Source organism: Ovis canadensis, chromosome X (assembly GCF_042477335.2).
Source record: "Ovis canadensis isolate MfBH-ARS-UI-01 breed Bighorn chromosome X, ARS-UI_OviCan_v2, whole genome shotgun sequence".
NCBI classification, from domain to species: domain Eukaryota; kingdom Metazoa; phylum Chordata; class Mammalia; order Artiodactyla; family Bovidae; genus Ovis; species Ovis canadensis.
In genome coordinates, this window is record NC_091727.1 from 71,449,021 (window position 1) to 71,474,095 (window position 25,075).

A 25,075-nucleotide genomic window follows, 5' to 3' on the forward strand; every position below is an offset into this window, starting at 1 on the left:
CACTCCAGTGTTCTTGCCTGGAGAATCCCAGGGACGGGGGAATCTGGTGGGCTTCTGTCTATGGGGTCGCACAGAGTCGGACATGACTGAAGCGACTTAGCAGCAGCAGCAGCATACATGTGTCCTACATGTCCTATGTGTCCCTTGGACTGCAAGGAGATCAAACCAGTCAATCCTAAAGGAAATCAGTCCTGAATATTCACTGGAAAGACTGACGCTGAAGCTGAAACTCCAATACTTTGGCCACCTGATGTGAAAAACTGACTCATTGGAAGACTCTGATGCTGGGAAAGATTGAAGGCAGGAGGAAAAGGGGATGACAGAGGATGAGATGGTGGGATGGCATCACCAACTCGATGGACCTGAGTTTGAGCAAGCTCTGGGAGTTGGTGATGGACAGGGAAGCCTGGTGTGCTGCAGTCCATGGGATCACAAAGAGTTGGACATGACTGAGTGATTGAACTGAACTGAACTGATACATGTGTCTCCCCCATCCTGAATCCCCTTCCCACCTTCATTCCCACCCTATCCCTCTATGTTGTCCCAGAACACTGGCTTTGTGTGCCTTGCTTCATGCATCAAACTCACACTGGTCATCTATTTTACGTATGATTATGCATATGTTTCAATGCTATTCTCTCAAATCATCCCACCCTCTCCTCCTACTGAGTCCAAAAGTCTTTTCTTTATGTCTGTGTCTCTTTTACTGCCCTGAATGCAGGTAGGATCATCAGTATCATCTGCCATGGCAAAGGTAAGGGAATATGGAGATAAGCATGTGTTCTAATTCTAATATACCACCTCTACACTAAGTGAGTATTGTGACTGTGGCACAATGTATTTAATCTCTCTGTATCTCAGTTTCCTCATTTGTAATATGGTAATAATTATTTGGCTGCTATGAGGATTAGAAAGGCAACAGTGGAAAAGAAGATGGATTGGAGATAGATTGGAGAAATTTTAAGGGGGAGATAATCACCTGGTTTCTGTCTAGATATGGGTGAAATGTAGTGATAGGAGTTGGATGAACTCCCAGTTTCTGTCTGTAATGTCTAGGAGGCTGGTCATGGCACAGACTGAGAAGGAGAGCTTAGATTCAAGAGTAAGTCACCAATTTCATATCTTTACTGAGAGAGGAACCAAAGATATATCTAGATTTAAAGAGGGGGATTGATTACACAGAGGGCACAAACCAACCAAAAATAGTCAATAATAAAGCCAAAGGGAGAAACACAAAAGAGATAGAAACAGAGGCAGAGGATGGGAGAAAAAACATGTTTTGACTTTGGCCCTTCCATTCAACCTATTTTTGTTAGTGGCTTCTTAAGTTGTTCTCCTTTTTAAAATTTCAGAAGCGTCACAGATTGCTAACAGGAAGCGAAATGTTCCCTATCTGAGAGAGTTTATATTTTCACCCTACCCAACACAAATTCCCCCAGTCTCCTATCACCATGGGGATTTTACATTTAATTGTCACCAAACATATTTGGGGAAAAACCCTTTCTGCCTCCCCTTCAGTCTGGAGAAGAAAAATCATTTAGGAAAGCAAACCATATAAATCTCTAAATTTGAAATAAACTGAATTGCAGAGGCATAAGAAACCACAGAAACAAATAAGTTGTGATCATGACCTCTAGCTTGCTGTTTTGGACTAATAGGACTTCGTTATTTCACACAGAGGTATAAAAACAATCTGCTTCTTTAATAAGTGAACATTTCTGTACCAATGAAGCAGAAACAAATATCCATGTTTGTAAAATGCAGAAGTGGAGGTGTAAATGGGTGGGTGTGAGTTGTTTTTAGTTCTTAGTACTGTATTGCACCTTCTGTAGCCTGCCTTGTTCTTTCACAGCCTATGCATAAGTAATAGATTATAGTAGAAATAAGATCAATACTGAAGTCAAAGTGGGTGGTAAGAAAGGGTTGGTGACGTGTGATGACAGATGTTTAGTTATATATTGATGGCACAGCTAGAGCAATCTTAAGGTTATAAGATCCTGAGGTCCTTCTATGAGATGAGAAAGATTCTGCCATAATGTGCTCTCTGGATAGCACAATGATTCTCATGTTATTAAAAGGTCCCTCTTGAGTAGGGAGAGGTAAATTGTTGTAATGGAAACAGTACAGAATTTGGAGCAAATCAAGCTTGATAATAAATCTCATTTTTAAATGTGCTACCCAAGACAATTTACTGAATCTCTCTGAACCTCAGTTTCCTCATCTGCACTAGAAGAATAATAATGGAACTTCATCTTAGGATGGTTGTGAGAATTTAATTACATAATGTATACGAACAATTCCATTGAAGATTCTGGCATATATCATTGATCAGATCATAGTAATTATTTACTTTCTTTTCACCTGTGAGTATCCTTCTACTTTTGTTCTAAATCATACATACATAAGAATGATGACTGTGTGACTCTTTAGGATCTATCACAGATGGACTAACTAGGGAGTATATGAGGAGGGAAGATGAAAGTATTATTTACAGTATTCGTAGTTGATAAAGTTTACTCTTTTATCTGTGAATAATCTCTTGGGTTTTTTTCTTTTATCATTTATTTCCTGGAGTAAGACTTAGAATGATATAGAAAGTCATTATGCTATTTACGAGGAGAATCTCAAAGAAGCCACTCTGTTTTTGTAAACATACTTAAAAGAAAACAAAATAAAAACATACCAACAACAAAATTCCATTTGAGGAATAACCTCAGCACTTTTTTTCTCTACTTCTAGCTTTAAAGGCAATACACATTCCTGCACTATGGATAGAAGCTATGTTTGTAAAATTTGTCTTTAGGAGGAAAACAAATGATGAACAGAAGGGTTTGTATAAAGATTAACTGCTCTGTCCTCCTATTTGAAGTCCTAGATCTTTCATTTAGTATATTTGTGGCCTTAATAAACACCCCTCTGGGCCTTGCTTATTCTACCTTAATAAGATTAAGTAAAAAAAAAATCCCATTATAAAGACCACTTTAATAAGAAAATTAAACCTTACATTGTTTCAAAAGGTTTTAGTGGCTTATTTTGCTAATACCCTAATCAGTATTCACCATGATTTTGGATAATCTGCCATGAGATGATGTTGCACCAGTACAGAATTCCCCTTAGATAGATAATAGGTTTCTCTCCTTCCCTACTACATAAGGGGAACTATCAGCTTCTAAATTCATTTCTTGTTGTTTAGTCATTAAGCCATGTCCAACTCTTTGCGACTCCATGGACTGCAGCACACCAGCCTTCTCTCTCCTTCATTATCTCCTGAAGTTTGCTCAAATTCAAGTCCATTGAGTCACTGATGTTATCTAACCATCCCATCCTCTGTTATTCCCTCCTCCTCCTGCCTTCAGTCTTTCCCAGCATCAAGGTCTTTTCCAATGAGTTTGTTCTTCGCATCAGGTGGCCAAAGCAGTCCTTCTAATGAATATCCAGGATTGATTTCCTTTAGGATTGACTGGTTTGATCTCATTGCTGTCCAAGGGACTCTCAAGAGTCTTCTCCAGCAGCACAATTCAAAAGCATCAATTCTTCAGCTCTCAGCCTTCTTTATGGTCCAACTCTCATATCTGTACATGACTACTGGAAAAACCATAGTTTTCACTATACAGACCTTTGTCAGCAAAGTGATATTTATGCTTTTTAATATGCTGTCTACTTTGATCATAGCCTTTCTTCTACAGAGCAAGTGTCTTTTAATTTTTTGGCTGCAGTCACCATCCACAGTGATTTTGGAGTCCAACAAAATAAAATCTGTCAATATTTCTGCATTTTCCCCATCTATTTACTATGAAGTGATGGAAATGGATGCCATGCTCTTAGTTTTTTTTAATATTATTATTACTGAAAAGTTTAATGTAAATTTGGAATGAAACTTAAGCCTAGAGAGAGACAGATAGAGAATGCATAAAAACCACCAGCTATTGTGATAAAATAATAAGGAAGTAATTTTCCTATGCCACAAAAATCAGCTAGGATACTAGTACTTCAGGCTAAAAGAGGCAAATCTATTTTCCCAGTGCTGTGGTGTCAAGTTAGGAAGTCAGAACCCAATGGGAAAGGTGGTGGACAAAAGAGAGGCAAGCAGATCAGAACAATAAGACTGAATTTCTACCATTGCCATTGGAAATGAGTGAACAGTGTTCATACCAACCAGAGGCAAGATAAATCTTGACACAAAAGAAACAGACTCAAATATCATATTCTTTTTTTTTTTTCTGCTATTAGAACAAAAGACAGTATTTCAGGACTTCTTTGTGTGCAAGACACAGCTTAGACAATCTGACAAGGCAGTTTGAGGACAATTCTGTGGTTCTCTGGTTCACTGGATGACCTTGAATAAATAGTATACCTTCCTTTAGCACCTATAAACAGGCCCCTTCTAATCTTAATATCCTATGACTTTGTAGGTATAAAAACAAATCTAGTAATAACTCATTTTTAATTTGCATTTCTCTAATGATTATTGATGTTGAGCATCTTTTCATATGCCTGTTGGCCATCTGTATGTTTTCTTTGTAGGTCTTCTGTCCACTTTTTTCTTGGGTTGTTTTGTTGTTGTTGTTGTTGTTTTTAATTGAGCTGTGCAAACTGTTTATAAATTTTGGAAAGTAAGGCCTTGTCAGTATCATCATTTGCAAAGAATTTCTCTCCCATAGGTTGTCTTTGTGTTTTGTTTATGTTTTCTTTTGCTGTACAAAAGCTTTTAAGTTTAATTAGGTCCCATTTGTGTATTTTTGTTTCTGTTTCCTTACTCTAATAGATGAATTTCAAAAAAATATTATGGTAACTTATGACAAAGAGTATTCTGCCTATGTTTTCCTCTAGACGTTTTATACTATCTGGTCTTTACATTTAAATCTTTAAACTATTTTGAGTTTGTTTTTGTATATGGTGTAAGAGAATGTTCTAATTTCATTATTTTACATATAGCTGTCCAGTTTTCCCAGCGCTACTTATTAAAGTGGCTATTTTTTCTCCATTGTATATTCTTGCCTCATTTGTCATTAGATTAATTGACCTTAAGTGTGTGGGTTTATTTCTGTGCTTTCCATACTGTTCCATTGGTCTATATGTTTGTTTCTGTGCCAGTACCATAATATTTTGATTACTGTAACTTCATAGCATAGTCTAAGGTCAGGGAGTATGATTCCTCCAATTCCATTCTTCTATCTCAATATTGTTTTGGCTTTTCTGGGTTTTCTCTGTCTCCATGAAATATCACCTCACACCAGTCAAATGACCATCATAGAAAAGTCTACAAATAATAAATACTGGAGAGACTGTGGAGAAAAAGGAACCTTTCCACAATGTAGATGGGAATATAAATTGGTACAGTGACTGTGGAGAACAATATTGAGGCTCCTTTAAAAGAAAAAGAAAACAGAAATAGTTACCCTATGATCCATCAATCCCACTTCTGGGCATATAGCCAGAAAAGGCAAAAACTCTAATTCAAAAAGCTACATGTATCCCAATGTTCATATCAGCACTATGTACAAAAGCCAAGACATGGAAACAACCTAATGTTCCATCTACAAATGAATGGATTATTAAGATAGTGTGTGTGTGTGTGTGTGTGTGTGTGTGTGTGTGTGTGTGTATGGAGTATTACTCAGCAATAAAGATAATGAAATAATGATATTTGTAGAAACATGGATGGACCTAGAGATTATCATACTGAGTGAAATAGGTCAGACAGATAAAAACAAGTGTCATATGATATCAGTTACATTAGAATCTAAAGCAATGATACAAATGAACTTATTTACAAAACCAAAATAAACTCACAGACATAGAAAACAAACAGTTACCATAAGGGAAAAAGAGGGAGGGATAAATTAGAAATTTGAAATTAAGAGATATACACTTCTATATATAAAATAGATACACAACAAGGACCTACTGTGTAGCACAGGGAACTATATATCTTGTAATAACCTCTAATGGAAAAGAATCTGAAAATATATATATAGCTAATCACTTTGCTGTACACCTAAAGCATTGTGAATCAACTAAGCTTCAGTTTAAGAAAATCTGGATATCAGCTAAAGTGGTTAACCATGATACTGTTTTTTTTTTGTTTGTTTTGGGCAGGGATTATAACTTCATGGCTTACCTTGATAAATAAGCTGAAATATTCAAGATGGGAAGCAACAGTACCAACAATGCTGAGACTTACTGCAATAACCCCAACGTGACATTTCATTACTCTCTCTATGCAACCACCTACATCCTCATATTCATTCCTGGTCTACTAGCCAACAGTGCAGCCTTGTGGGTTCTGTGCCGCTTTATCAGCAAGAAAAATAAAGCCATTATTTTCATGATAAACCTCTCTGTGGCTGACCTTGCCCACGTGCTGTCCTTACCCCTCCGGATTTACTATTACATCACCCACCATTGGCCTTTCCAGAGGATCCCTTGTCTGCTATGCTTCTACCTGAAGTATCTCAACATGTATGCCAGCATTTGTTTCCTGACATGCATCAGCCTTCAGAGGTGCTTCTTTCTCCTCAAACCCTTCAGGGCCAGAGACTGGAAGCGTAGGTACGATGTAGGCATCAGTGCTGCCATATGGGTCATCGTGGGTACTGCCTGTTTGCCATTTCCCATCATGAGAAGCACAGACTTAGCCAACAACACTGACTCCTGCTTTGCTGATCTTGGTTACAAGAAAATGAATGCAGTGGCTTTGGTTGGGATGATTACAGCTGCTGAACTGGCAGGATTTGTGATTCCAGTAGTCATCATTGCATGGTGCACCTGGAAAATGACTATATCCTTGAGACAACCACCTATGGCTTTCCAAGGAATCAGTGAAAAGCAAAAAGCACTGAGGATGGTTTACATGTGTGCTGCAGTCTTCTTCATCTGCTTCACTCCCTATCATATTAACTTTATTTTTTATACCATGGTAAAGGAAGCTATCATTAGCAGTTGTCCCATTGTCCAAAGCACACTGTATTTCCATCCTTTTTGTCTATGCCTTGCAAGTCTCTGCTGCCTTTTGGATCCGATTCTCTATTACTTCATGGCCTCAGAGTTTCGTGACCAACTATCTCGCCATGGTAGCTCTGTGACTCGTTCCCGCCTAATGAGCAGGGAGAGTGGTTCATCAATGATTGGTTAAAAATAAAAGAGCTCTTGATTATGGCTTTGTTTAACTATGTTTCTCATTGCTTTTGCCAAAGACCAAAATGACTAGACACACAGTTTCTTTAACTGAACTTTGGGAAGAACAGAAATATTTGTGCTCACAGGGGTGTGACAATAGAGGCAGAGTGTGAAATGTGGGAGATGAAGGGAAAATGAGACTTGCCTGTTTCCTCTTTGAAATTCAAGACACTTTCTTACTTGAGAGATTTAGATCAAGATTTTACAGATGTTTTAAACAAATGAAAATTGCATATTTTATCTTAAACCTTTCTTTAGTAAATGTGATGCTGTTAATGATACAATAAATGCATGAATCCCTCACACAAGGCAAAAGCAAATCTCTTTCATATGAAGAATATTACCTGTAAATGAAAGCAAAAAATTATCCAGTATTTATAAGGGATAAGTGCACAGGCAAGGGGTTGTGAGCATTGAAGCAACATGTGAATAAATTTGAGGATACAAACCCTTACTGAAGAAAAGGCATCGGAATGTGTTTATTCATTGAAAATATACTGTATGCTTATTGTATTCTGGGTTGCCATTCTCTCAGGTATTTTCACCTACAGCATCTCACCTGGCTTTTCTAACAAACTTGTGGAAGGTTCCAATCCAAACGAATAAATGAAACCTCAGAGAGATGAAGCGACTTCACTGGGGATAAACAGTGCTAAGGCAAAATTTGCCCTGAATACAACACATATGCTTAGGATATTGCTTCTATTTCTGTTGTTATTTGTTAGGTTAATGCTAAACTATCTACTACTGCTTTATTGACTATGCCAAAACCTTTGACTGTGTGGATCACAACAAAGTACGGAAAATTCTTAAAGAGATGGGAATACCGGAACACCTTACCTGCCTCCTAAGAAATCTGTATTCAGGTCAAGAAGCAACAGTTGGAACATGACATGGAAGAACAGACTGGTTCTGAATTAGGAAAGGAGTACCTCAAGGCTGTATATTGTCACCCTGCCTATTTAACTTATATGCAGAGTACATTGTGTGAAATGCCAGGCTGGGTGAAGCACAAGCTTGAATCAAGATTGCTGGGAGAAATATCAGTAACCTCAGATATGCAGATGACACCACCCTTATGACAGAAAGCAAAGAAGAACTGAAGAGCCTCTTGGTGCAAGTGAAAGAGGAGAGTGAAAAAGCTGACTTAAAACTCAACATTCAAAAAACTAAGGTCATGGCATCTGGTCCCATCACTTCATGGCAAATGCATGGGAAAACGATGGAAACTTTATTTTCTTGGGCTCCAAAATCACTGCAGATGGTCACTGAAGCCATGAAATTAAAATATGTTTTCTCCTAGGAAGAAAAGCTGTGATCAACCTAGACAGCATATTAAAAAGGAGAGACATTACTTTGCCGACAAAGGTCTATCTAGTCAAAGCTATGGTTTTTCCTGTAGTCATGTATGAATGTGAGAATTGGACCATAGAAAAAATCTGAGCTTGAAGTCAAGCAGGTCGATTCCTCTGTGGGAGAGGGCAACGGTGGGATGATTTGGGAGAATGACATTGAAACATGTATAATATCATATATGAAACGAATAGCCAGTCCAGGTTTGATGCATGATACTGGATGCTTGGGGCTGGTGCACTGAAACGACCCAGAGGGATGGTACACAGAGGGAGGAGGGAGGGGGGTTCAGGATGGGGAACAGGTGTATACCTGTGGTGGATTCATGTTGATGTATGGTAAAACCAATACAATATTGTAAAGTAATTAACCTCCAATTAAAACAAATAAATTTTTTAAAAAATCTGAGCCCTGAAGAACTAATACTTTTGAACTATGGTGTTGGAGAAGACTCTTGAAAGTCCCTTGGACTGCAAGGAAATCAAACCAGTCAGTCCTAAGGGAAATCAGTCCTGACTATTCATTGGAAGGACTGATGCTGAAGCTGAAACTCCAACACTTTGGCCACCTGATGTGAAGAACTGACTCATTGGAAAAGACCCTGATGGTGGGAGAGATTGAAACAGAAGGAGAAGGGGATGACAGAGGATGAAATGGTTGCATGGCGTCACCGACTTGATAGACTTGAGTTTGAGCAAGCTCTGGGTATTGATGATGGATAGGAAAGCCTGGTGTACAGCAGTCCATGGAGTCACAAAGAGTCAGACATGACTGAGTGACTGAAGCGAACTGAATACTAAACTTTGTTTGGATGGTGAAAATGCAGACTAGGCCTAAGCTACACAAAACAAAGACCGTTTGTACACAATTTGCTAGATTGTGGGGATGATGTGTCAGGCTTCAAGTTGCAAGATATCAAATAATAAATAGCTTGAGCTAATACTGTCTCAAACTAGATATGCTGCTGCTAAGTTGCTTCAGTCGTGTTCGACTCTGTGCGACCCCATAGATGGCAGTCCATTAGGCTCCCCCGTCCCTGGGATTCTTCAGGTAAGAACACTGGAGTGGGTTGCCATTTACTTCTGCAATGGATGAAAGTGAAAAGTGAAAGTGAAGTCGCTCAGTCGTGTCCGACTCTGTGCAACCCTATGGACTGCAGCCTATAAGGCTCCTCTGCCCATGGGATTTTCCAGGCAAGAATACTGGAGTGGGTTGCCATCGTCTTCTCCGCAAACTAGATATAAGACACTCCAAATAGTTAATTATTCAGCACAAAATATATTTTAAGTCTTAATTGGGTAATACAAACTCCATTCATAGATGAAAGAAATAAGATCAGCATTATGTAAAATTAATTTTCTTTTTAGTTTGCCCATTCCTAAACATTGTTATATATTACTCTGAACAAATTTGTGTTTATAAGAAACTTCTCTGTGAGTAGAACTCAGAGAATTGCATTGGAAACATATACACAATGGAGTATTACTCAGCCATTAAAAAGAATACATTTGAATTAGTTCTAATGAGGTAGATGAAACTGGAGCTGATTATACAGAATGATTTAAGCCAGAAAGAAAAACACCAATACAGTATACTAATGCATATATATAAAATTTAGAAAGATGGCAATGATAACTCTGTATGCGAGACAGCAAAAGAGACACAGATGTACAGAACAGTCTTTTGGACTCTGTGGGAGAGGGAGAGGGTGGGATGATTTGGGAGAATGACATTGAAACATGTATAATATCATATATGAAACGAATCGCCAGTCCAGGTTCGATGCATGATACTGGATGCTTGGGGCTGGTGCACTGAGACGACCCAGAGGGATGGTACATGGAGGGAGGAGGGAGGGGGGTTCAGGGGTTCAGGATGGGGAACACGTGTATACCTGTGGCAGATTCGTGTTGATGTATGGGAAAACCAATGCAATATTATAAAGTAATTAACCTCCAATTAAAATAAATAAATTTATATTTAAAAAAATTAAAAAAGAAATAACAGGAATCCAGATCAGAAAAGAAGAAATAAATCTCTCACTGTTTGCAGATGACATGATACTGTACATAGGAAACCCTAAAGATAGCATCAGAAAATTACTAGAGCTAATGAGTGAGTTTAGCAAAGTTGAAGGATACAAAATCAATACACAGAAATCACTTGCATTTCTATATACTAGCAATGACAAATCAGAAAGAAGAATTAAGGAATCAATCCCATTCCCCATTGCTACAAAAATAATCAAATATCTAAGAATAAATCAACTAAGGAGACAAAAGGATTGTACACAGAAAATTATAAGGCAATAATGAAAGAAATCAAAGATGACATAAACAGATGGAGAGATATTCCATGTTCCTGGGTAGGAAGAATTAATATTGTGAAAATGACTATGTTATCAATTGCAGTCTACAGATTCAATGTGATCCCTGTCAAATTACCAATGGTGTTTTTCACAGAACTAGAACAAAAATTCTCACCATTTATATGGAAACACAAAAGAACCCGAATAGCCAAAACAGTCTTGATAAAGAAGAATGGAGCTGGTGGAATCCACTTTCCTGACTTTATATTGTACTACAAAGCCACAGTCATCAAGACAGTATGGTACTGGCACAAAAATAGAAATATAGACCAATGGAAAAGATAGAAAGCATAGAAATAAATCCATGCACCTTATTTTTGACAAAGGAGGCAATGATATACAATGGGGCAAAGACAGCCTCTTCAATAAATCATGCTGGGAAAACTGTACAGCTATTTATAACATAATTAAATCTTCATAACATCATACACAAAGATAAACTCAAAATGGATTAGAGACCTAAATGCAAGATCAGAAACTAGCAAACTCTTAGAGGAAAACATAGGCAGAACACTTTCTGACATAAATGAAAGAAAGATCCTCTATGACACACCTCCTAGAGTAACAGAAATAAAAACAAAAATAAACAAGTGGGACCTGATAAAACTTAAAAGCTTTTGCACAGCAAAGGAAACTGTAAGCAAGGGTGAAAAGACAACCCTCAAAAGTGGAGGAAATAATAGCAAATGAAACAACTAACAAAGGATTAATTTTCAAAATATACAATCAGCTCATACAACTCAATGCCAGAAAAAAAAAAAAAACTGGGAAAAAGGACTAAACAGACACTTCTCCAAAGATGCCATTGGCTAACAAACACATGAAAAGGTGCTCACCATTGCTCCTTACTGGAGAAATGCAAATTAAAACTACAATGCAGTATCACCTCACACCGGTCAAAATGGTCATAATCAAAATGTCTACAAACAATAAATGCTAGAGAGGGTGTAGAGGAAAGGGAATGCTCTTGCAGTGTTGGTGGGAATGTAAATTGATACAGCCACTATGAAAGATGGTATGGACATTCCTTAAAAAACTATAAATAAAACCACTACAGGGCCCAGCAATCTTACTCCTAGGTGTATACCATAAGGAAACCAAAATTGAAAAAGACACATGTATTCCAATGTTCATTGCAGCACTATTTACAATAGCTAGAACATGGAATCAACCTAGATGTCCATTGACAGATGAATGGATAAAGAAATTATGGTACATATACACAAAGGAATATGTCTCAGCCATAAAAAGGAAAGCATTTGAGTCAGTTCTAATGAGGTGGGTGAACCTAGAACCTATTATACAGAGTGAAGTAAGTCAGAGGAGAAAGATAAATATTGTATTGTAATGCATATATATGGAATCTAGAAAAATGGTACTGAAGAATTTATTTATAGGGCAGCAAATCAGCCCTGGGATTTCTTTGGAAGGAATGATGCTAAAGCTGAAACTCCAGTACTTTGGCCACCTCATGCAAAGAGTTGACTCATTGGAAAAGACTCTGATGTTGGGAGGGATTGAGGGCGGGAGGAGAAGGGGATGAGAGAGGATGAGATGTCTGGATGGCATCACGGACTCGATGGGCGTGAATCTGAGTGAACTCCGGGAGTTGGTGATGGACAGGGAGGCCTGGCGTGCTGAGATTCATGGGGTCGCAAAGAGTTGGACACGACTGAGTGACTGAACTGAACTGAATGGAGAAACAGACATAGATAATAGAATTATGAACATGTAAGAGGAGAGGAGAGGGTGAGGTGTATGGAAAAACTAACATGGAAACTTATATTATCATATGTAAAATAGATAGCCAACAGGAATTTGCTGTATGGTACAGGAAACTCACGCAGGGGTTCTGTATCAACCTAGATGTGTAGGGTGGGGAGGGAGGTTTAAAAGGGAGGACACATATGTATACCTATGGTTGATTCATGTTGAGGTTTGACAGAAAACAAAATTTGTAAAGCAATTATCCTTCAATATCCATGTCTGACGTAGGGTGCAGCATGCTTGGGGCTGGTGCATGGGGATGACCCAGAGAGATGTTGTGGGGAGGGAGGTGGGAGGGGGGGTCATGTTTGGGAACGCATGTAAGAATTAAAGATTTAAAAAAAAATACAAAAAGGCCTACTTGCTTGTCTTATAGATTCTGTTTTAGGGGCAGGATTCAGGGTCCGTACACATTTAGGGATAAATGAAGACCACTACTGTATTCTTGCCTTGAAAATTCCATGAATAGTATGAAAACGCAAATAATTATGACACTGAAAGATGAACTTCCCAGGTCAGTAGGTGCCCGATGTGCTAATGAAGAAGGGTAGAGAAATAACTACAGACAGAAAGAAGAGAGAGAGCCAAAGTGAAAACACTGCCCAGTTGTGGATGTGACTGATTATGGAAGTAAAGTCTGATGCTGTAAAGAACAGTTTTGCATACAAACCTGGAATGTTAGGTTCATGAATCAACGTAAATTGGAAGTGGTCAAACAGGAGATAGCAAGAGTAAACATCAACAATTTAGGAATAAGTTCAGTTCAGTTCAGTCGCTCAGTCATGTGCCACTGCAATCCCATGGACTGCAGCACGCCAGGCCTCCCTGTCCATCACCAGCTCCTGTAGTTTACTCAAACTCATGTCCATTGAGTTGGTGATGCCATCCAACCATCTCATCCTCTGGTGTCCCCTTCTCCTCCCTCCTTCAATCTTTCCCAGTATCAAGGTATTTTCAAATGAGTCAGCTCTTCCCATTAGGTGGCCAAAGTATTGGAGTTTCAGCTTCAGCATCAGTCCTTCCAATGAATATTCAGGACTGATTTCCTTTAGGATGGAGTGGTTGTATCTCCTTGCAGTCCAAGGGACTCTCAAGAGTCTTCTCCAGTGAACTAAAATTGACCAAAATGGGTGAAATTAATTCAGATGACTATTCTACCTACTACTGTGGGCAAGAATCCCTTAGCAGAAATCGAGTAGCCCTCATAGTCAACAAAAGAGTCCAAAATGCAGTACTTGTGTGTGATCTCAAAAATGTCAGAATGATCTTTGTTCATTGCCAAGGCAAACCATTCAATATAAGAGTAATTCAAGTCTATGGCCTAATCACTAATGCTGAAGAAGCTGAAGTTGAATGGTTCTATAAAGACCTCCAAGACATCTATGATGATCTACAAGAAATTTTAGAACTAACACCAAAAAAAAAACTTGTCCTTTTCATCATCAAGGACTGAAATGCACAAGTAGGAAGTCAAGAGATACCTAGAGTAACAGGCAAGTTTGGCCTTGGAGTACAAAAAGAAGCAGGGCAAGGTCTAACAGAGTTTTCCAAGAGAACACACTGGTCATAGCAAACACCCTCTTCCAACAACACAACAGAAGACTGTACACATGGACATCACCAGACAGTCAATACCAAAATCAGATTGATTATATTCTTTGCACCCAAGGATGGAGAAGCTCTATACAGTGAGCAAAAACAAGACTGGGAGCTCACTGTGGCTCAGTTCATGAACTCCATATTGCCAAATTCAGGCTTACATTGAAGAAAGTAGAGAAAACCACTAAACCATTCAAGCATGACCTAAATCAAATGCCTTATGATTATACTTTGAAATTGACAAATAGATTCAAGGGATTAGATCTGATAGACAGAGTGCCTGAAGAACAATGGACAGAGATTCTTGACATTATATAGGAGGCAGTGATCAAGACCATCTCCAAGAAAAAGAAATGCAAAAAGGCAAAATAGTTGTCTGAGAAGGCCTTACAAATAATGGAGAAAAGAGAAGCTAAAGGCAAAGGAGAAAAGGAAAGATGTGCCCATTTGAATGCAGAGTTTCAAAGAATAGCAAGGAGAGATAAGAAAGCCTTCTTCAGTGATCAATGCAAAGAAATAGAGGAAAACAATGGAACGGGAAGGCTAGTGATCTCTTTAAAAGAATTAGAGATACCAAGGGAACATTTCATGCAAAGATGGGCATAATAAAGGACAGAAGGTATGGACCTAACAGAAGCAGAAGATACTAAGAAGATGTAGCAAGAATACACTGAAGAACTACACAGAAAAGACCTTCATGACCCAGATACCCACGATGGTGTGATCACTCACCAGGAGCCGGGCATCCTCGAGTCTGAAGTCAAGTGAGTATTAAGAAACATCACTCGAAAAAGAGCTCGTGGAGGTGATGAAATTCCAGCTGAGTTACTTCAAGTCCTAAAAGAAGATACTGTTAAAGTGCTGCACTCCGTACGCCAACAAATTTGGATAAGTCAGCAATGGCCACAGGACTCGATGGGGTCAGTTTTCATTCCAATCGGCAAAAAAGGCAATGTTGAATTTTCAAACTATGGCACAATTTTACTCCTTTCACATACTAGCAAAATAATGCTCAAAATTCTCCAAGCCAGGCTTCTATAGTACATGAACTGTGAACTTCCAGATGTTCAAGCTGGGTTTAGAAAAGGCAGAGGAACCAGAGATCAAATTTCTGATATTCAGTGGATCATTGAAAAAGCAAAAGACTTCCAAAAAAACATCTACTTCTGCTTTATTGACTATGCCAATCCTTTGACTGTGTGGATCACAATAAACTATGGAAAAGTCTTAAAGTGTTGGGAATACCAGACCACCTTACCTGCCTCCTGAGAAATCTGTATGCAGGTCAAGAAGCAACAGTTAGAATTGGACATGGAAAAACAGATTGGTCAAAATTGGGAAAGGAGTATGTCAAGGCTGTATATTGTCACCCTGCTTCTTTAACCTGTATGGAGAGTAGATCATGCGAAATTCTGGGCTGGATGAAGCACAAGCTGGAATCAAGATTGCTGGGAGAAATATCAATAACCTCAGATATGCAGATGATACCACCCTTATGGCAGAAAGTGAAAGGAACTAAGGAGCCTCTTGATGAGAGTGAAAGAGGAGAGTGAAAAAGCTGGCTTAAATTTAAATTCGAAAAACTAAGTACATGGCATCCGGTCCCATTACTTCATGGCAAGTAGATGAGGAAACAATGGAAGCAGTGTCAGACTTTATTTTCTTGTGCTCCAAAATCACTGTAGATGGTGACTGCAGTCATGGAAATAAAAGACACTTGCTCCTTGAAAGAAAAGCTATGACCCACCTAGACAGCATATAAAAAAGCAGAGACATTACTTTGCCAGCAAAAGTCTGTCTAGTCAAGAGTATGGTTTTTCCAGTAGTCACGTATGGATGTGAGAGTTGAACCATAAAGAAAGTTGAACTCCAAAAAATTGATGCTTTTGAATTGTGGTGTTGCAGAAGACTCTTGAGAGTTCCTTTGACCACCACGAGATTAAACCAGTTAATCCCAAGGAAAATCAGTTCTGACTATTCATTGGAAGGACTGACGCTGAAGCTCCAATACTTTGGCCACCTGTTGGGAGGAATTGACTAATTGGAAAAGACTCTGATGGTGGGAAAGATTGAAGGCAGGAAGAGAAGGGGACAACAGAGGATGAGATAGTTGGATGGCATCACTGACTCGATGGGCATGAATTTGAGCAAGCTCTGGGAGTTGGTGATGGACTGGGATCCCTGGTGTGCTATAGTCCATAGAGTTGCAAAGAGTTGTACACGACTAAGCAACTGAACTGACTGACTGACTGAAGACCTATCAGAGCATGTAGGCCAGGGGCCATGTTTGTGTCCTCTTCCTATCTCACTACAACCTCACTACAACTCACAGGTTTTCTCCTAAAATTGAGTTTATACACTTATCTGGAGACTAATTCTTGCGACTCCCTCCCAAGTGATACCTCTAGATCACTTGGCTTTGGTGGCCAATGGGGCTTATGTTTGCATTTCCACAGAACAATATGCATTTGAACTGTTTTAAAGCTGCACATGAGGGTTTGGCTTCCAATCAGCATAAATTTTTTACTGACTGAGATCCTCAACTTAGGGATACTGACTGTCCCAAAGGTCTTGGCACACCTTCAACTTGTTGTTTGGCTGCAAAGTTGTTTCCAACTCTTTGTGACTCCATGAACTGAGGCATGCCAGATTTCCCTGTCCTTCATTGTTTCCAAGAGTTTGCTCAAACACATGATCCCATCTAATCATCACATCTCCTGTTGCCCCTTTCTCCTCTTGCCCTCATTTTTCCCCAGCATCAGGGTCTTTCCAAAATAGTTGACTCTTCACATCAGTTGGCCAAAGTTTAGGAATTTCAGCCTCAGAATCAGTCCTTCCAATGAATGGACATTCAGATTTATTTCCTTTAGGATTGACTGGTTTGATCTCCCTGCTGTCCAAGGGACTCTCAAGAGTCTTCTCCAAACACCACAGTTCAAAAGCATCAATTCTTGGGTGCTTAGCTCTCTTTGTAGTCCAAGTCTCACATCCTTATATGACTACTGGGAAAGCCATAGCTTTGACTAGATTGACCTTTGTCAATTGTTTATATAAACAATGAATTTTAATAAGAACTGGTTGACTTAGTGAAAAGGTAAAACTTACCTGAAAGCTAAGAAATTTATATGTGCTTCTCTGGGCACCATTTAGTTGTAAGTAACTTAATTCACATGGAAAGTAATTGACATTCTGAATTTCAAAAAATATATTTGAGTTTCTAGGTCTGATATATGTACCTGTGCAAGATACTTTATTTCTCAGGGTCTTAGTTTTCTCATATGCATTATTGAGGGGTCATAATGGAATGGCATTCAGGATTCCTTAATTTTTAAGATGTTCTGTTTTTGAGTCCCTTTTCAGAATTACTTTCTTACATGTAAAAGAAATCATGTATGTGCAACAAACGTACCACCCGATGCAACATAGTGTTCAAAGTTTAATATGCATATTATTAGTAAAATTTAAAGTCTACAAATCTGGTAAAATAAGCAAAATGTATCATTTGATACAGACTATTGGACAATTCTAAAGTAAAATATAGGGGGCGGTCCTAAGATGGTGGAGGAATAGCATGGGGAGACCACTTTCTGTCACACAAATTCATCAAAAGAACATTTGAAAACTGAGTAAATTGCACAAAACAACTTCTGAATGCCAGCAGAGGGTATCAGGCACTCAGAAAGCAGCCCATTGTCTTCGAAATGAGACAGGAAAAAATGTAAAAGACAAAAAGACAAAAGAGGTAGGGACGGAGTTCCATCCCAGGAAGGGAGTCTTAAAAAAGAGAAGTTTCCAAACACCAGGAAACACTCTCACTGCTGAGTCTGTGGCGAGCCTTGGAATCACAGAGGGCAACATAACCTGGATGAAAAATAAATAAATAATTAAACCCCACAGATTACGTGCCCAATGGTAACTCCCCCAACGGAGAAGTAGCGCAGACACCTGCATTCGCCACTAGCAAGTGAGGGCAGGGAGGCGCGGGCTGCATTGTTTAGAGTAAGGATCTGGCCTGAATGCCTCAAGGGCAATCTGAGGGAACTAACTTGGGCTAACAAACCAGACTGTGCGATAGCTACCACGTGAAAAGCCCTAACCTAAGACACTGCCAGGCCCCCTCACAGAACAAAGGACTGACTACAGCTACATGAAAAGCCCTAACCTAAGACACCATCAGGCCCACTCACAGAACAAAGGACTGAGCAGAGCTAGCTGGCTGCAGATCAGCCTATCCTCCTCCAGTGAGAGGCAGGCGAGGGCAGCAAGAGCTGGAAGGGGACAATTGCAGCCCCAGAGAGGCATTATCTGCCAAACTGCAAGCAGGCTTTGCTGCTAATCAAGACTTCTTGGGGTTCTAGATGGTCAACATCTGCTTGAGAAGGTGCGCTGGTTGTACACCCAGAAAACCTAGTGGCATGGACGGGGGAGGCGATGTCACAGTGACTGTGCTCACCAAACACCTGGTCACCCCCATGTAATGATTGCCCCAGTCTTGCACATTCTACACCACAGCCTTGCACTAGATTTGGAAATACCACAGCAGGGGAAGAAATACAAACTTGAGCTGTATCTGAGTGGAGCCATGATTGCTTATAAAGATGGTGTGTCAGACTCCTATAAGTGCACTGGCCTCACTTGCTTCAGCACTCCCCTCCTCTGAGGTAAGACTCTCAATAAAGAGGAATAATGCCTGATCAAGCCTGCTCGTGGAGGTTTCTGATCTAAGGACAGAAGAGCAGACCCCACCCCTGAAAAGGTGATAACAGCCTTGGAGGAGGAAGTCGTGGCTTCTGTACTGCATAAGTTTTAGATCTTGCAACACTAACCAAAGCCCCTTTCAAGGTGATAGTGGCCAGCATACTTTGAATAAAGATGTGACTGGCATCCATATCAAAATAAGGTCCCACACCAAAGACACTGGACACACAGAGTCTACACAGAAAAGTTCTCTCATAAAAATATCCCTTCAAGACCACAATCAATAACTATTTCTCCTAAATTCATAGAGACAGATAAAGTTAGGTAAAACAAAAGGGTAGAGGAATGACTTCTAATTAAAAGAGCAAGAAATTTGCCCTGAAAGAATAAATAATGAAATAGAGATTACCAATCTATCAGACACTGAGCTCAAAAAGGTGGAATTAAAATTCTAACTGAATTAAGAAAGATTATTGTAACAAGGAACTAGAAACTATAAAGATGAATCAATCAAAAATAGGCAATTCAATTATCAAAATAAAAACCAATCTGAAAGTAATAAATACAGACTAAATGACATGGGTGAATGAATAAGTGATCCGGAACTTACAATAATGGAAATCACAGAATCAGAACAGCAGACACAAAGACAATGAAAAAAGCAAAAGAAAGTAATCTACAAAATTGATGGGATAATATAAAATTTTCTAACCTATACAAAATAGGGATTCTAGAAGGAACATAAAGAGAGGGGAATTGAAAATGTATTTGAAGAAATTTTGGATGAAAACTTCCCAGATCTAAAGAAGGAAACAGATATCCAGATGCTAGAAACATAGATGGTTCCAAACAAGATGAACCCAAACAGACTCACACCAAGACATATAATAATTAAAATGGTAAACTTTTAAAAAAGAGAATTCTATGGGCAGTTAAGAGAAAAATAGTCAGTAACAAGGGAACCCCCATAAGGTTATCAGCTGATTTCTCTGCAGAAACTTTCCAGGCCAGAGGGAGTAGCATGATATATTGGAGGTGCTAAAAGGATAAAATCTGCAACCTAGGACACTCTACCCAGCAATAATATCATTTAGAATAGAAGAAATTAAGAATTCCCCAGACAAACAAAAATTAAGCAATATTAAGCCTACCCTAAAAGAAATATCGAAGGATCTTCTCTAAATTAAAAAAGAAGCAAGAATCCATAGAAAATCACAATAGAAAAGGCAAATATATAGTTAGGATTGAAAATCACATAATTAAGTTGTTACAAAATTAAAAACAATAAAAAATTGTAAAAGCAATTGTAATTATAATAGCTGGCAGTTGGCTCTGGTTACTCCCAAGTGTTACTTTCACCAGGCCACCAGCACAGATCCACTGAAGTCAGACCCCTGGACTGTAGTAGTTGTGCACCTTGATCTGCTGTGGGGACTATGGAAGCAGGTAAGACTTTGGCCTGGTCCAACTCCGTGTGTACATGCCCATGAAGCCCATAGCTGCTAAAGCCAGATGCATCCTAACTCCGTGTGTACATGCCCATGAAGCCCATAGCTGCTAAAGCCAGATGCATCCTACCTGCAGAACTTGTCCTTTCAGATGTTTCACTAGTATTGAATTTAAATGCAACTTCATGGTTCACATGGTCACAAGGAGAAATTTCAGCTCTTCTTTCTTACTCACAAGGCCCCTGGGGCTCAGCTGTAGTTTTAGCCCCACTTCTGTATGTGTTCCTCCAACCAGAGTCTGCTTCAGAGATTCCTGGGGCTCACAAGCTTCTCAGGCAGGAAGGAACCAAGGCAGAAATCAGAACCAGTAGGCCACCTCTGTGGTAGGATACTGAAGTAGCATTTGGAATGGGTGAACCCTTCAGGCAGAGATCAGGAAATTAGGCCGAGTGTGCTACCCAGGTGGCAGGGTGCTAGGGCAATGATTGAAATGTGTAAGACCCTCAGGTGTTGAGCAGGGGGAATGGGCTGCACAGGTGGAGTGGTGTTGGTAGAGCAATTGGAACTCATGTGCCCATAAGGTGGTGATCAGGGTGAGTGTGTTGCTCAGGCAGGCAGAGGAGGTGATGGAAGAGGTGCATTAGCCAACGCTATTTGGATCCCTCCTGAGTGTTTGTGAAGCTACGTAGTGATAGATGAAGAGAGAGGCTACAATGGTTTCCCTGCCCTTTGCACATCACTCAACAATAGTGCTTTGAATCTGTGGCAGCTTGGGCTTCCTCCATGAACATTCTCAGTTGTGGAGCTACTCACTCCCTTTCCTTTCAGGCTATCTACTCACAGACAACCGCAGTCCTCTCCCTGAGTCTGCTCTCCTAACCTTATGTTCCAGCACATGGCACTTGTGTGTACTGATACACACCGATCTCAGGCTGGGGCATGCAGGGATGTGACAGAGCATAGGCATAGGTCTCACTCTGCCCTGCCTGTCTCTAACCAGTTGTTAGGCTCTTTCTCAAGCCTCTGAAGCTCCTCTTCTCTCTCAGCTGATCTCCCCACCAGTTAGCAGGCTTCTCCAGATGTGGGAACCTCTCCTCAACTTCAGTTCCTTCACAGGGTTGCAGTCCCATTTTACTTCTTCTTTTCTTCCTTTTCTCTTTTTTCTTTTGTCCTACCCAGTTATGCGGGGACCTATCTTGTCCTTTTAGGTGTCTGAGGTCTTCTGCTTATGTTTCAGTTCAGTTGAGCTCAGTCCATTCGCTCAGTCACATCCGACTCTATGCAACTCCATGAATCGCAGCACTCCAGGCCTCCCTGTCCATCACCAACTCCTGGAGTTCACTTAGACTCACGTCCATCAAGTCAGTGATGCCATCCAGCCATCTCATCCTCTGTCTTCCCCTTCTCCCTCTGCCTCCAATCCTTCCCAGCATCAGAGTCTTTTCCAATGAGTCAACACTTCGCATGAGGTGGCCAAAGTACTGGAGTGTCAGCTTCAGCATCATTCCCTCCAAAGAAATTCCAGGGCTGATCTCCTTCAGAATGTACTGGTTGGATCTCCTTGAAGTCCAAGGGATCCTCAAGAGTCTTTTACAACACCACAGTTTGAAAGCATCAATTCTTTGGCACTCAGGCTTTCTTCACAGACCAACTCTCACATCCATACATGACTACTGGAAAAACAATAGCCTTGACTAGACGGACCTTTGTTGGCAAAGTAATGTCTCTGCTTTTCAATATGCTATCTAGGTTGGTCATAACTTTTCTTCCAAGGAAGAAGCGTCTATTAATTTCATGGCTGCAGTAACCATCTGCAGTGATTTTGGAGTCCAGAAAAATAAAGTCTGACACCATTTCCACTGTTTCCAAATCTATTTCCCATGAAGTGATGGGACTGGATACTATGATCTTCGTTTTCTGAATGTTGAGCTTTAAGCCAACTTTTTCACTCTCCACTTTCACTTTGATCAAGAGGATTTTTAGTTCCTGTTCACTTTCTGCCATAAGGGTGGTGTCATCTGCATATCTGAGTTTATTGATTTTTCTCCCAGCAATCTTGATTCCAGCTTGTGCTTCTTCCAGCCCAGCATTTCTCATGATGTATTCTGCATATAAGTTAAATAAGCAGGGTGATAGTCTGTTGTTCCGTGTCCAGTTCTAACTGTTGGTTCTTGACCTGCATACAGGTTTCTCAAGAGGCTGGTCAGGTGATCTGGTATTCTCATCTCTTTCAGAATTTTCTCCAGCTTATTTTGATCCACACAGTCAAAGGCTTTGGCATAGTCAATAAAGCAGAAGTAGATGTTTTTCTGGAACTCTCTTGCTTTTTCCATGATCCAGCTGATGTTGGCAATTTGATCTCCGGTTCCTCTGCCTTTTCTAAAACCAGCTTGAACATCAGGGAGTTCACGGTTCACGTATTGCTGAAGCCTGGCTTGGAGAATTTTGAGCATTACTTTACTAGTGTGTGAGTGAGTGATTGAAGTCTCTCAGTCGTGTCCGACTCTTTGTGACCCCATGGACAGCAGCCTACCAGGCTTCTCCGTCCATGGGATTTTCCAGGCAAGAGTGCTGGATTGGATTGCCATTTCCTTCTTCAGGGTATCTTCCCGACCCAATAATCGAACCTGAGTCTCCTGTATTGCAGGCAGACGCTTTACTGTCTGAGCCACCAGGTCCCTACCATTTCTGTCCTTTATGGAGTCCATCTTTACATAAAATGTTCCCTTATTATCTCTAATTTTCTTGAAGAGGTCTCTCATCTTTCCCGTTCTATTATTTTCCTCTATTTCTTTGCACTGATCACTGAGAAAGGCTTTCTTTTCTCGCCTTGCTATTCTTTGGAATTCTGCATTCAAATGTGTATATCTTTCCTTTTATCCTTTGCTTTTCACTTCCCTTCTTTTCATAGCTATTTGTAAGGCCTCCTCAGACAGCCATTTTGTTTTTTTTTTTTTTGCATTTCCTTTTCTTGGGGATGGTCTTGATTCCTGTCTCCTGTACAATGCCATGAACCTCTGCCCATAGTTCATCAGACACTGTCTCTCAAATCTAGTCGCTTAAATCTAATTCTCATTTCTACTGTATAGTCATAAGGGATTTGATTTGGGTCATACGTGAATGGTCTAGTGGTTTTCTCCACTTTCTTCAATTTCAATCTGAATTTGGTACTAATGAGTTCATGATTTGGCAATAATGAGTTCATGCACAGTCAGCTCCCAGTCTTGTTTTTACTGACTGCATAGAGCTTCTCCATCTTTGGCTGCAAAGAATATAATCAATCTGATTTTGGTGTTGACTATCTTGTGATGTCCATGTGTAGAGTCTTCTCTCGTGCTATTTTAAGAGGGTGTTTGCTATGACCTGTGCCTTCTCTTGGCAGAACTCTATTAGCTTTTGCCCTGTTTTAATCTGTACTCCAGGGCCAACTTTGTCTGTTATTCCAGGTGTTTCTTGACTTCCTACTTTTGCATTCCTACATCTTTTTTTGGGTGTTAGTTCTAGAAGGTCTTGTAGGTTCACCTTCAGCCTCTTCAGCATTACTGGTCAGGGCATAGACTTGGATTACCTTGATATTGAATGGTTTGCCTTGGAAATGAACAGGGATCATTCTGTCATTTTTGAGATTGCATCCAAGTACTGCATTTCAGAATCTTTTGTTGACTATGATGACTATTCCATTTCTTCTAAGGGATTCCAGCCCACAGTAGTAGATATAATAGTCATCTGAGTTAAATTCACCCATTCCAGTCCATCTTAGTTCACTCATTCTTAGAACGTCAGTTCTTGCCATCTCCTGTTTGACCACTTCCAATTTGCCACTTCTTGGCAAATAGATGGGGCAACAATAGAAACAGTGAGACACTTTATTTCTTGGGCTCCAAAATCACTGCAGATGGTGACTGCAGCCATGAAATTAAAAGACGCTTGCTCCTTGGAATAAAAGTTATGACCAACAAAGACAGCATATTAAAAAGCAAAGACATTACTTTGTCAGCAAATGTTCTTTTAGTCAAAGCTATGGATTTTCCAGCAGCTATGGATTTCCATGTATGGATATTAGACTTAGACTATAAAGAAAGCTGAGTGCAACGAATTGATGCTTTTGAACTGTAGTGTTGGAAAAGACTCTTGAGAGTCCCTTGGACTACAACGTGATCATGCTAGTCAGTCCTAAAGGAAATTAGTTCTGAATATTCATTGGAAAGACTGACGCTGAAGCTGAAACTTCAATTCTTTGGCCACCTGATGAGAAGAGCTGACTCATTTGAAAAGACCCTGATGTTGGGAAAGATTGAGGGCAGGAGGAGAAGGAGATGACAGAGGGTGAGATGGTTGGACTGCATCACTGATTTAAGGGATATGAGTTTGAGCAAGCTCTGATAATTGCTTATGGACTGGGAAGCCTGGTGCACTGCAGTCCTTGGGGTCACAAGGAGTTAGACACGGTTGAGTGACTGAACTGTCTGAACTGATATTTTATATCTATTAACACATGAGTGTTGTTGATATTTTTTAATATTTTCTTTTAAAACCTTACAAAAGATTTAATTGATAAACACCATTATTTAAAATTATTAAGATATTCAGAATTTGAGTGTATATTAATGTATAACAATAGGTTTTATATTTTCATTTGTTTTCATAGTACTAGTTATCACTG

General features: G+C 39.7%; 1 protein-coding gene across 4 annotated transcripts in view; it reads left to right on the forward strand.

The window, feature by feature from the left end:
* Nucleotides 1-7,482, forward strand: part of P2RY10 (P2Y receptor family member 10) — a 37,774-nt gene extending 30,292 nt beyond the window's left edge. For all 4 annotated transcript variants that reach the window (XM_070291886.1, XM_070291884.1, XM_070291885.1 and 1 more), the window contains one exon: nucleotides 6,100-7,482. In XM_070291886.1, coding sequence (XP_070147987.1) covers nucleotides 6,149-7,135 — 987 coding nt within the window. In that variant the 5' untranslated portion in view covers nucleotides 6,100-6,148 and the 3' untranslated portion in view covers nucleotides 7,136-7,482. The remainder of the gene's footprint in view (nucleotides 1-6,099) is intronic.
* The last annotated feature ends 17,593 nt before the right edge of the window (nucleotides 7,483-25,075 follow it).